The sequence below is a fragment of the Poecilia formosa genome, unplaced genomic scaffold (genome assembly GCF_000485575.1).
Source record: "Poecilia formosa unplaced genomic scaffold, Poecilia_formosa-5.1.2 Scaffold160, whole genome shotgun sequence".
NCBI lineage: Eukaryota > Metazoa > Chordata > Actinopteri > Cyprinodontiformes > Poeciliidae > Poecilia > Poecilia formosa.
The window spans coordinates 327,811-340,917 of NW_006800099.1; the positions used below are offsets into that span (position 1 = coordinate 327,811).

Consider the following 13,107-nt stretch of genomic DNA (forward strand, 5'->3'; position numbering starts at 1 on the left):
TTGGTTATTACAGTGTGTTGATGTTAATTGTTTCCGCAGGTGATATTATCCACGGTTTCATCTGTGTACTTACAGCTTTCGCTGTTTCGGGAATTACAACTGCATCAAATGTCTGTGCTGCTCTGATGTTTAATTACTTTCCCAGTCAGTTGCAAGACTGGGAAAGCCTACAGGGCTGCAAAGATATTTAAAACGTAACGTAAAAGTGAAATATTTGTTTCACTGAGATGCTGTGTTTATGCTGTCGGGTAATTCTAACCACACCTGGGTCAAACATTCCGACTCGGCTTATTAGATTATTTAAGAGACAAGAAAAAGCCTTTAGAGTGCCAAACAATGACATAAATGTATAAACGTCTTACGTAGGGCAGAAACAATAAATAGTAATATTTAAGAAAGTCAGCCATATTAATAACTTTAGTCTGGCCTAGAGAATACACTGTTTAATACAGTTAGCATTAGCATTTTACCTGCTAAGGAAAGCTAGTGCTAGCTATATTCAGTCACATTTTGACCAAAGAATTAGCAAAAAAAATAAAATAAAAACAATGTTGATGTAAAACGGTGAGGTTTTGCATTTATGCACTTTCTATTTAACCAAATATTTTAATTCATAAATGCACTTCTTTTGATTTGAGTTGCTCTACTTGAAAGGATTTAAATGTGATTTACCAGTTTATTAATTTAACTTCAAAACGCTTTTTCCCCCCCCCTCTCTCTCTCTCATCACTCTCTCCTGCTCTCTGAGGTCACTTGGTCATGTGTTGTCATGGAAACGGGCCTACGAGCAGCGCTGACAAGGAACTAGTGTGTTCAATCTCTCGGTTAAAACCCCCCCACGTTGACTGGAGACAGAGAAGACGTGTCGGACTGCGTTTGGGCCCGAATTATTGTTTGGCTTTGGACTGAAGTCGTTAAAGTGGAATGTAAATATGTAAATGTCTGTTTTTCAAAACCACATTTGTCTCCACGTCTTAATTAGCAGCGGCACAGGAATGTTTTAAAAGATGGGTGGTCTGAAACAATGTCGGAATCTTTGTCCCTTGTAACAAATATAAGAACATTTTTTCTTTTTTTCGCATGTATTTTTTGCCACCCTGGCGATCGTTATGCCGAAAGGTTTTCGACTTACAAAAAGCAAATATCCCATAATTCCATTGTGTTAAAGAGTTTCTGCACCAGATCCGTCCATATTTCACAGCTGAGATCAAATGGATTGTTTACGCAGCAGTTTGAGTGCAGGATGGGTTTGGAGATTTTTTTTTTTTTGTATTATTTGCACATATTTGCATTTATGTTTTACACAGCATCCTACTTTTTCATCTGAAACACACAAGCCCAAATAATCCTGCATACGTAGAAACCCCGGCCTCTGTGTGTAGTTTGTTCTTACTTCGGAAAAAATGAAGTAAAAAGAGAGAGAGGGAGAGAACAAGACATTGAATGAAGGTTCAATAAAAAGGAAAACAAATAAAGTAGATCATATTCCAATATCATTCATTTCCATTACCCGTGAAACATCCACCCGTTATGTCTTATTTAGCAGAGAGAGGAAAAAAAATAGAAAACATTTCTTGACATAGTGACTTAAGGACAGGATATAATATCAAGACAGTTACAGTTTGAGTCCATTAAATTTAGCAATTTCAAGTATTTTCAGTCTATGCCACTCCATCCTTCTAGTTTCTTCTTTCCTACATTGCTTTCTGCAAATTCTTGTGTCGGGCTGTTGTTTTGCTTTTCAAATTTTTAATTTAGTTAGTCGTCTTTTAATGTGATTAAAATAGATTTTCTGCCCTCTTGCCACTGATTATGTAGTTGCCAGAGGCCATCTTCTTTTTAATCAGTGGTGGTTAATCGATCTTGATGTGAACCGCCACTGAAAGTTCACTTGTTTTTCTTCCACCAGTTTTAATTCATCTGATTTAGGAGATTAAGACACCGTTGCAATTGTTGCTGCTTTTCTTAAGACTAGTTTTTTTTTTTTTTTTGGTTATTGCAGGGTAAATGTGGAAGTTTCATCATCGCTCAAGAGTCAGCTTCGCGTTTGTCTCTGGGTATAAATTGAAGCGAGAGTGGAAATTGTTCAAATTAGGTGGATTGCTACAAATGAAATTGTGAATAAACATTTCCCGCTTTCTGCCATCTCACTCCCCAACTACAAAAAACAACAACAAAAAAACGATGAACTCCAACAGAATCCGGGTCAATTCACCCCTTTGCCAATTTGCACCTCGTTTATTAGCCATACATTGCTATTTTGTCACTTCTTAGTCTAATATCTGTCCAATTAAATCATTGTATGCCATGTTGTTTATTTCCTCACTGAGAGACATTTAAATATGAAGTCATTGTTTGAAAACCGCTGATTGCGTATATTCTAGTTATTATAATCTTATATTAAAATTTGACTTGATATAACAAAACAGCAAAAAACACAAGAAACGTGTCACACCAAGATGTCCTGTGCTCATATTTCCAATTGGAGTCACGTTTTCTTACAGCAGAATGTAAGCTGGATATATTTGAAATTAGTTAGTGTGGCCTTCAGGTGACTTGGGGTCGGTACAAAACATCCTGTGGCAGACGGCTCCATTTCAAACCTGAAAAGGTCAGGGAGGAAAAGACCAAGGCTGCGAAAGCTACAAAATGGCAAAAGGGTGAAATGTCCAGAACCCGTTCCGAGCCATCTTCCCTCGGCTATGAGAGCGCCACCTGACTAGTTCTCTGCTAATTCCTGCGCACCAGAAGGCTTCAGAGAACCAATCAGGTTCCGCTGCTCACACTTGACTGGTTGGCTTTTGTCCTCTCCAAAGTGTTCAGAGTGCGTGATAGGTTGGCCTTCTGTCTGTCCAGGCTGGAAGTGTTCCTTGTCTGGACGATTATGTTTCCAGCACCTTGTTGGTTGACTTGACTTCGCTCCAAACTGGAAGTGCGTGACTGGACAGTCCTTTCTCCCGTCACAGTAACGACGGGGCGTGATTGAGTGGCTCTTCCTCTGTCCAAACTGTTCACTGTGTTTAACTGGCTGGTCCGTCCGAGCCCTGCGGTACCAGCTCCAGCTGTCTGGCTGGGTCGTCCTGTCTGCTGATTGTTCAGGGTTTGCAGCTGGCTGGTCCTGTCTCTTTCAGGGAGTTTGGACAAAGTGGAACTGCTTCTGTCTGTGTTGATAGTCTGGACCCGCTGTCTGTCTCTTTCCCTGTCCAGGCTGGTGTCCCGTCGTACCAGCCCGCTCCTCTCTCTGTCTAGGCTGGTCTGGATCTCGGCTCTTCGAGCCAGAGCCTCTCTCAGCTGGTTGCGAAAGGTTTCAATCTTCACCTGAAGCTCCTGCAGCTCCCCCTCCCACAGGCTGGTCTGAGTGGCCCTGTTTCCCAGGGGGGAGAGGACCAAACCCGTGGACGCCAGTGTAGAGACCGGACCTCCGTTGACATGGAGATTGATCTGAGGCGGAGAGGTAAAGCTGCCCAGGCTGCCGAAGCCAAACCCTCCCAGACCGAGGCCCGGACGGCCGACCATGCCCGGCCGGCCGCGCACCGACGCCGTGTGCGTGCGCAGGCGGTAGCTGTGAAGCGTGTCCAGGTCAAAGTGTACGCGTTTTTCCTTGGGCTCATGAGACGGCGAGGAGCTTCCGGTTTCACCAGCTGTGGTGGAAGCAGGGAGGGATGTGGGAGGTGACGGCGGAGAGGGCTGATGCTGTTTCCTGTGTAAGGTGCAGTTTTCTGAGATACAAGAGGAGGGCCTGGAGTAAGAGAGGGAGATTGCAGCATGTTTCAAGTGACATTCAGTATTAAGCAGACATCCCTACATATATATGAGGAGGCAAATCTTTTTTATTATAGGATTTCTAATCCAATATTCTTTGGTCTCCATTTTGACTTTGTGACACATGCAGTAATACCTTGCAAAACTTTTCATAACCCTTCACCCTTTTTATTTATTGTACATTTTTTTCAGGTGTTTTGTTGGCATTTAAAGGGAAACAGGAAGTAGTAGTAAAATCTCAAAAGGAGTAAAGATGCAAATAGTCATAATACGTTTTTACAAGATGTAAAAAAAAAAAAAAACCTGACAGTATCACAACAACAATAATGTGTGTTTGCAACTATACGTTTGTGGTGAATGATGAACTTTCCCTAGAGTGTTTAAGCTGGATTTAGCAGAACATTTTCAGAACAAGAGACTGTGAACACAGAGGGCAAACAGAGATCAAAATGTCAGTGAGCTCATTACTTTTGGTCAAGGCCGGTCAGCTCCTTCCCGACATCCTCATATGTAGTGTTGAGCGCTCTGTGGATTTTCTGCAAGCAGAAGCGGTGATAAAGCAAAATAAATAAATAAATAAATAAAAATGTTACGACTTTATCTGACCTGTGTCAAATTAGGAAAGCTATTTTCAAGGCATTAATATTCCGCCTAGTTTCACAGAGCATCTGTGGCAGCTTTGTCTCTGAAAATTCAGAGAAGATTCTCTGAATTTCAGCTAAGTACAAATCTTTCAAACTTGCCATTTTGAGACAGTTTAAGTGTTACTGTTTGTCCAAATACACAGAGTGAAAATACATAATGAATGAACATGATGTCATTTTCCCAGTTCTGCTCAGAAGATTATAAACACTCACCATTTGCTCTTACTGATTTAATGGAACCATTAATTTATTTATTTTTTTTTTTTTTTAGAACCAACACTAAACAACAATGGTAATCATAAAAAATGATGTTTACAGCTATGATGAGTGCACATAAACGTCTGGCCAGAGCGTTACAGCCGCGGCAATCAGACTTCTTCTTATTTTACAGGGCTCAGATTGAACTACTACGTCAGAAACCGTAGTTAGCGGCTCTGAAGTGGCTGCCCTTTTGGAAAAACGTAGCAAAAGAATGCGAGCAGTCTTGATATTCAGACCGCCGGCTCCATTATTCACTCCAGAAACTGCCACAGGGCTCTCATTTGGTAATGACTAGAGTTGCATAAGAAGAAAAACTTCACATGACCTTTAAATTCTGCATTGCTATTCGTTTGCTATTTCAATATTGCTGCAAAACACCACAAGTTCTCAGATACAATATGTTGTATTAAAATCTCGAGCCCTGTTTTGTATTCCAAGAGCCCATTAGCATCAGATGAAAGCGACTTTTGCTGACAAAAGGCGTAGATGTACAATGGGCCAACCATGAACCAGAGCATATAGCACTGCTTATCGGAAATGTGCTTAATTTAAGAAGTTTAAATTAACTTCTTAATTTATAGGCAGCATTAAAGCTTAATTAGGTAATTAACAAGTTTCTCCCCCACCCCCATTAATTAATGTAATTAACATAACATAAGGAGGTCAGACTGTATCTTTCCTCAGTGCCAAATAACCAAATTGTAACTATAATGATCTCAAAGTAAGTGTCATTAAAAGTTTGCAACAGCAGAGGGCGCAGGTTATCTGCAAGTGATGCAGGTGGGAACTTTGCAGCAGGAGCAGCTGGAGTGCATGAACACCAGAGACTAATATTAAGATTACAAGCAGCGTCTGCACATCTTTGCAGTAGATTTGCTTCGCTGTGTGCGAGATGTGACGGTGGGGTGGGGGCGGAGGAGAAGGGAGTGTGCATGCCTGTCCGCCCGCCCCATGTGTTCACCCACCTGGCTGGTGTGCAGCCAGTACTGCAGGGTGTTGGAGCGCCGGAGGCGGGGGACCACCAGGTGATAGAAGGTGTGTTCACCTGCCAAGGTCAGCAGAGCTCCGCCGACACCCATGCACAGCAACACAAACAGACCTGAAAAATGCTGGATGCCCATCTGCAGAGTCTGTCGAAGAAGACAGGAGGGGGGGAGGGAAGGAAGGAAGGAAGGAAGACACGGGAGCGTCAGAAACCCGGTGGAGCCGAGGGCCGGCAAGGATTCAAATGGAACGATTTCTTATTTATTCTTAAGCTAATTACCATTAAGGCCACTGCTAGTGAGGGCGCAATTGATATTCTGCCGTTGTAGTGCGGCTGTGTAAGCCCATAAGAGTAGTAATAAAGTGTAAGGGGGGGAAAAAAAAACATGCTGGTAGAGGGGGAGAGAGAAGACAGAGGAAGGGAGAAGTGGAAGGCTCAACTTAGAGTAATAAAAAGGAGCAGCAGTTAGCAGAGAGACGATAAAAGGGGAAAATAGAGAAATAAAAAAAGCACTTTGTTTCCTTTCCGTTCGCCCACAACCCTTAACTCAAGCGACATCCATCTTATGACACGCTCATCAGAGGAAGTGGCGGGGAGCCCCTCCTCCTCCACCGCCGCCGCCGCCGCCGTCGTCTAATCACGTTTCCCCCACACCCAACTCATTTCTGCGTCGCCTCTGATGGCAATTAGCCCCATGCTGACTCGACAAATTCATCAACATCTACAATGACCTCCTTCTGCTCCTGATCCAGGGGGCCAACTTTGCACTAATGCTCACATTGTTTCAGAGTAGCCAGCTCTCCGGGCTTTAAACGGGATGAAGACGAATAAGTTCCTGGTGCGGGGTGAAGCTAAGGTTGCGTAATTGCACTTCGCTTCCATATTTCAACTTTGAAGTAGGATCCTTTAAAAAGGAACGGCCGAAGGGAGATGCACTGCTTCTTTAGTTGCGAATATGAGATACAGACATAGTGCTGTATCTAGGGATTTTAATCCTTTACAAAAAAAATAAAAAATAGAGTGAAAGGAGAAGGGAGCGCAGAGAACTTTATGTACTCCTCACTCGCACACACAAAAAAAATATGACAAAATCGGAGTCGATGCTCAGTTTGAGCTTGAAACGCTAGTTGAGGTCGGTGAATAAACCTGAGTTTATGTAATTTTGGTGACTTATGCGTACGTCTTTGTGCGTGTGCGCTTTAGCTGGCAGCCAATCTCGTCCGCATCGCAACGGGAGACTCATTTATAGGCTTCGTTCTGCACACAATGCACGCTCGCCATGTGAACACTCCCACTGATGACTTACCTCGGTGACTGCAAAGACTCTCTTTCCGCAGGGTACAACCTTATACCATTTGTCATGCAGCATGTCCATGAAGCCGTCAGACTTGTAGCGACTCACAAACTCTGACACATTACGGGTCAGAGGAGAGCCCTGGGGAAGGCCTATGCCGTAGCCTGGAAGAAGACATAGACATAGATGTAAATGAATGTTCCCTCAGCGGAGGCACTCAGAACTTTAGCTGTGCCCGAGGAACAGGGCATGCAAACTTTGGTTGTTTTTTTTTGTAGGAAAACAGTTGGCCACTTGGAAAAAAAAAAGCCAAAGGGTAAATTCCCTATGGAAAATATGTAACTTCAGTTTCCAGGCTTCACTTTGAATCAGAATCAACCGTGTTTTCTGCCCGAGTTCAGTGCACGAGCACAACATTTAGTGCAGTAACCGGACATTTTTTTATTGGGCACACCTCGCTTGCACTTGGTTGGACGCCGTTTTGCATTCACAACTCCCTTAGTTCTTCATGGCGTAGACTCGGCAAGGTGCTGGAAACATTATATGGGCATATATAATGACATGACGACATCACAAAGTTGCTGCACAAAGATACGTCCGGCTGCAGAAACCAATCTTCGGTTCCATTACATCCAGAAAGCTGCTTTCCTGAATAAAGATTAGGCGACCGTGGAGGCCATTGAAATACATCGTCGGGGTTCAATAAACACGTTTGGTGGAAAGGGTCAGTAGTAACACACAAGTAGGCTTCATCGTTCAAACGATGCTCACTTGAGGGACCCAAAGTGTCACAAGAAAACGTTCACCGTCACTGCTGACTCCAGCCCAAGCTGCTGTATGTTCAACCTTACTACCTGAATGTTGCAAGCTGAAATCAGGAGTCACAGAACCAGGGAATTTTTGTGAGCCTTCACTATTTGCTTCAAATAGACAGAAACAGTTTCCAGTTTCCATCAGGGAAAAGTTGCACCTGGACTTCTGCTGCTAGGGCCCGTTTGCTTCAAAGTTCGACGAGTCGGACGTTCAGAGACGACACCCTGCATGCAGCTGTAGTCATTAAAATAGGAATGTTGTTAAAAAAGTTAATTCATTCCAGTAACTCAACTCAGTAAGTGAAACGTTATATAATTTAATTACACACAGATGGCCATTTACAGGCCTAAATTACGACGATCTGCCTACAGGTAGTGGAAACAAGACATTAACAATTAACAACTGCTTTAAGGTTGTTATTTTTAAGATAGTTTTAATCTGGCAAACAAATCTCATTGAAATGTAGATTCTATTTTACTGAATACGACTGTGAATTGGTGGCAAGGAATGGCTATTCTCATTATTGTTGCCAATAAACTCGAACCTATTAGCTCGTTCACCTCTGACCTCAACAAAGCACTCTTGCCCACTCAACTATCTCTCTTTGATTTTCTCTCCTTTTTTTTTAGACCTTTGTCTATAAACCAGAAAAGTGGGTGGCGTTTTGAACATTCTAGACCATCAACAATTTTCTGAATACTGTGACCAGCCAGTTGGAGAACAACAACAAAATGTTCCAAGTAAATTTAGCAGCATTTCTTCCTCCTGCCCAGCTAAACTTCAGAAAGGCGTCTTCACCATGTCCAGATGCCTACATGCACTGAGCTGCTGCCATGTGATTAGCTTATTCACCGCTCGTGTCCGATGAAGTGTGTGCATCCCTACAGAAAAATCTCCCCAAACGTGTCTGGTGGAGGTCTCCGTTGTGATTAAGATCACATTATTTTGCATAGAAGATGTCCGTTTCCTCCTTTGCTGAAACCCAAGAGGTGTTTGAAAGCAAACGAATCTAAAGAAAAGATCAGAAACAGAAAGAGGCCCTTGAAGAAAACCCCAACAAAAGATGGAAATATTAGCAAGGGGTCTTTCATTTCATGCATGACCTCCAGTGGCATCGGAGACAAATAAATAGATTTCGGCATTCTTCTATGCGAGAGGTGGGGAAAAAAAAAGTCCTCTTTGTCCTTTTGTTGGAACTCAGTGAAGCATCCTAAATTTTTCTTTGCACATGATATTACTTGTACTCGTTTCCTTGCCCAGAGCCAGACCCGTCGGTCATCAGTCTGATCCTGGGTTAATCAATGTAGCAAGATTTGTAGACGCCACCCTTAAAATATCTTCTTACACTTTAAACAAGCTGTATGTATTTGCATAATTTCAATGTACATTGTCAAATTCTATCAAATAGTCCCTCTACCCCCACAAAGCCTCAGGCTTAACGCAGCTTCCCACCGCTGGCCTCCCTCGACGGCATAATTAACTACACCTTATTTATTAGAAGTGATTGTGAGGCAGAAAAAGAAAAATCTCCTTTTACCGTAATTGTGTTTAAAGCGTGTTGGGATGCAGGGGGGAGGTATTCATAATGTTATTTCCCCATCAAAAACATACTTGAAATGATGTTTTATTGATTTCATGCATATTTTAGAGATCCACTAGTTTCCCGTAACAGCCATTCGTTATACAAAGCTCCCCCTTGGAATTGCACCTCTAGACTAGCGGCGGCAGCAGTTTGCAGTTTCTCAGTCCAAACCTCTATAGACCGGCTGTAAACGGCGACTCCACGTCTAGTGCAGCGTGAGGATTTAGGTCCTGCCACAGACATCCACTTTGTTAGATGAAATGTGAACAATATGTATGATTTTAAGGCGAATAAAGAAGTGCAACTTTGAGACCGTTTTCCAAAACTGTTGCTCCATTACAATTTGCTGCAGTCAGTAGTTACAAAGCAGAACAAAAATACACTCGGATACACCGCATCGGCTTCTCCCTTTATCGCCAACTGATGATACAAATGGGGAATTTATGAAGATATTATTTTAAAAAGGTCGCAGGGTCGTGACTCACCCCGCAGCATGTTTCTCACAGGTCTTCCTCTTCTCTGCTTGCCCTTTTCAACTCGCAACTTCTTACATTTCTACCTTGATTTCCTTTCTGAGTGGTGACGGCTGAATCGATGTAGACAGTATTAAATATATATTTAAAACATTTGGTAAGCATTTAAAAAGAAAAAAAATCCTTTAAATGGTCTGTTGTCATTCAGTTTCTGAAACACTGGATATTGATCCGAAGTGTCACAATATCTTAAATATAAACATCCTTCGAGTTGTTATAATTTGTTAAATATATGGAAAATCCATACAAACATACAAAACAACCGGGGAATATTTTGTTATCTCATGGCCATAAACGTGCATCAGTATTACATTTTGTGGATAAATGTTTCTGTTGTTCACATTTAGCCGAGGCTGAGCAGCAACAAGAGCTTCAGCGCCATCAGCAAACAGTGTACTAGCTTTACGGTAGAACGGTTACATGCAAGCAATTTCTCACAATAATGAACATGAGTGCCTGGTGGAAATTTACCAAAACACAACAGAATGACTCAAAGACTATGCAAGACAAACACAGGGGGATCTGATTAAAGAGATTATAATACCCAAAACAAGCATTTGGAAATGAAACCAGACAAGTGTTCTGATTAAGACATTTTTTTAAATAATCTTTACTGCGTTTACTGACCTAACTAATCTCTCTGTTGCTGTTTTTAGTGCACATTCTGCACTCAGCCACCATGCACACAATTTTCTTGATCGAAATGGCTAAGGATTTTTCATCTTTTGCAAAGATTTTAAAAAGTCACACCAGCTTCAGCCTCCATTTAGTGCATTTGCTGTGATAAGATATCATTAGTGTGAGAGAAACCACTTTGATTTTCTGCAAACTCTGATTTCAGACAGTTAGCTGGAGCCTCCACTGAAATGCATTATGTGCCGAATTATCAACAAGTCATATCAAAACAGAGGCTGAACCTGCTCGTGTTAGCTTTGCCCTTCTGGAAAGAGCTCAAAGTAGAAATGTAGTCATATGTATATTATTTCTAGGAAGAAGGCCTCAGATTATTAAAGTTTGCAGCTGTGTGCGTTGAGAAAGAAATATCTTTAGAAACAAATTATAAGGTTTTTTTTTTTAATTTTTAGGTAAACAGAAGATTATGGCCAGTATTTGGCATATTTGCAGATTTTTCGTAGAGCATATCTAAAATACTGAAAAGAAAATACAGCTTTTGGAAGCTCAAATACCTAGCATAAATGCTACGTGACATGCAAAACAGCCAATTCAGGAGCGGCATTTATGTTTTTGTGTGGTTGATTAGCTGTCCCACCAGCGGTAGCGCTAAGTTTCCACTGCACATATTCTTGCAGATCAAGATGTGTTTAGCATTTAAATCGTTTAATTGTGCAACATAACCACTATGTTTTTTTTTTTTGTTTTTTTTCCTGGATAAATACATTGAAGAGTAAATGTATTATCTGATTTGTATAACAGTTGCTGTTATTTCATTGTAAAATTATTCAGAATTTCCACTTTTAAAACTGATGTTTGGGCAGGTCATGCTGATTTTTAGGTGTGGCTGAGATTAGTATATAAAAAGGGGCGTGTGCGTCGGCGCGGGGCGGCAGAGAGGAGAGGAGGACGCTCACCGTCAGATCAGTGCAGCGGGAGGCTTGGATTGACTGAAAGTTTAGAACAAGTGATAGATCAAAGGAAAGAGATAAAACAGCAATCAACGTTCGGCTTGACGCTTTGGATTTTTCATTTTAGATTGGGACTTTGGACTAAAAGGGATAATTTCTCCCAGGATATGGAACTCTTTTGTGGACAATATTTGCATTAAAAAGGAACGGGAATATTTGGACATTTAGCCATTTGGGTTTCTATACCGACATGAACTGAGTGAATTAAATATAACCTAACCTTATTTTTTGAGGAATTTTTGGTTATTGATCTATTTATCAGGATAACTATTATTATTTCTTAGCTTGTGAGGTTTGTAATAAATCATTGTTGCTAAAACTCAACAAAATTTCATATTGAGTGGTTGGCTATTTATTTACTTCTCAAATTAACTGGTGTGACATATTTTACCTGATGCCTGTGACGTGACCCCCTCGAGTGTATTTGCGACTTCCGCTTTAAATAGAAGCTGAATTTTACAATTGGCAGTTCAGATTTTGTAATGTATCAGGTGTGTAATAAAAACTATCACCAATGAAGTGTAATAAATGAAATCCTTTCTGTAGTTCATTAAATCTGCCTTGTTTGTAGACGCCGTTGCATTGCTCTCATTTCTCCGCGTAAAGCTGAAAATGTGTGGAGTTTACGGGACCGGAAAGCAATAAAAACACGCTGCACTCACAGTTGATAATTATATAACCATAATGTTTTTAATTAAGTAAGATATTAGAGTACGTCTGTCACAAGTCTTTATTGCTGTATCGCCTTAATTGCTTTTGTGACATTTTCATGTATCACTGTTTGTAATCTCGAAAGAGAAACGACTCTGCCCTTCACAGGCTTGCAGAAACTGCCTTTGATCTGCATTATACCATGCATCTCTGCAAGTAGGGGGGGAAAAAAAAAGCCAAACAGAAATCTGTTCTTTAGCTTTCAATCAAAAGACTCTGAAAATTACCAGCTCCCCTGGGGTTGTTTGTTTCATTTCATCTGTACTGCAGTCAAAGATGCGGTCGAGCCAACTTTCTTTCTTTCTTTCCTTTTTTTTTTTTAGCTTTGTGGGGTTGTCTCAGGCTTGGCAGCTGTTTGTCTGTGTGTGTGTAAGTGTGTGTGTGTACGATGCGACTGTCAAGGTGTGTGAGCCTGATGGGGTTGTGGACAAAAAAAAAGAAGAGGAGAATAGCAAAGGTTCACGCAACTGTCACACTCTGCTTCCTACATTACAAAGACCGTCTACACTCATCTCCCTTCTATTCCCATTTTCTATCTCTGTTTCTTCTTCCCTCCTTTTGCCATCATTTCATTATTCCTCCTTGTCACTCTGAGGTCATTTCTCTCTCTCTCTACTGCCGCCGGTCGCGTTCCCCCTCATCGCTGTCATCCCTTTGCTTTTGTTCTCTTTCTGCTTCAATCCATTCTTCTCCGCATTTCTCAGGTCCTCTCCAGGGTCCACTCATCTGTCTCCATACGTCTCCCTCCTCTTTCCTTTTACTTCCAGCCAACAGACGGCTTTCTTTCTGTCATCAGCCAATCTCCATCTGCATTTTTTTGTGGCGCACTCAGTCAGACAGTGAGATGCAAGTGGGCAGCCACTTGTCATTTGTTTTGAT

General features: G+C 41.6%; 1 protein-coding gene across 4 annotated transcripts in view; it reads right to left on the minus strand.

Annotated features, from left to right (window-relative positions):
- Nucleotides 1-713: 713 nt before the first annotated feature.
- LOC103146524 (glutamate receptor ionotropic, NMDA 3B-like) overlaps nucleotides 714-13,107 on the minus strand; it is a 183,342-nt gene continuing 170,948 nt past the window's right edge. For 2 of the 4 annotated variants that reach the window (XM_016677680.1, XM_007564497.2), the window contains exons 9-12: nucleotides 6,959-7,110; nucleotides 5,633-5,797; nucleotides 4,231-4,298; nucleotides 714-3,739 (exon numbers count right to left, since the gene is read on the minus strand). In XM_016677680.1, coding sequence (XP_016533166.1) covers nucleotides 2,767-3,739; nucleotides 4,231-4,298; nucleotides 5,633-5,797; nucleotides 6,959-7,110 — 1,358 coding nt within the window. In that variant the 3' untranslated portion in view covers nucleotides 714-2,766. The remainder of the gene's footprint in view (nucleotides 3,740-4,230; nucleotides 4,299-5,632; nucleotides 5,798-6,958; nucleotides 7,111-13,107) is intronic. The other 2 variants (XR_001663668.1, XM_016677681.1) reach the window with 2 other exon arrangements.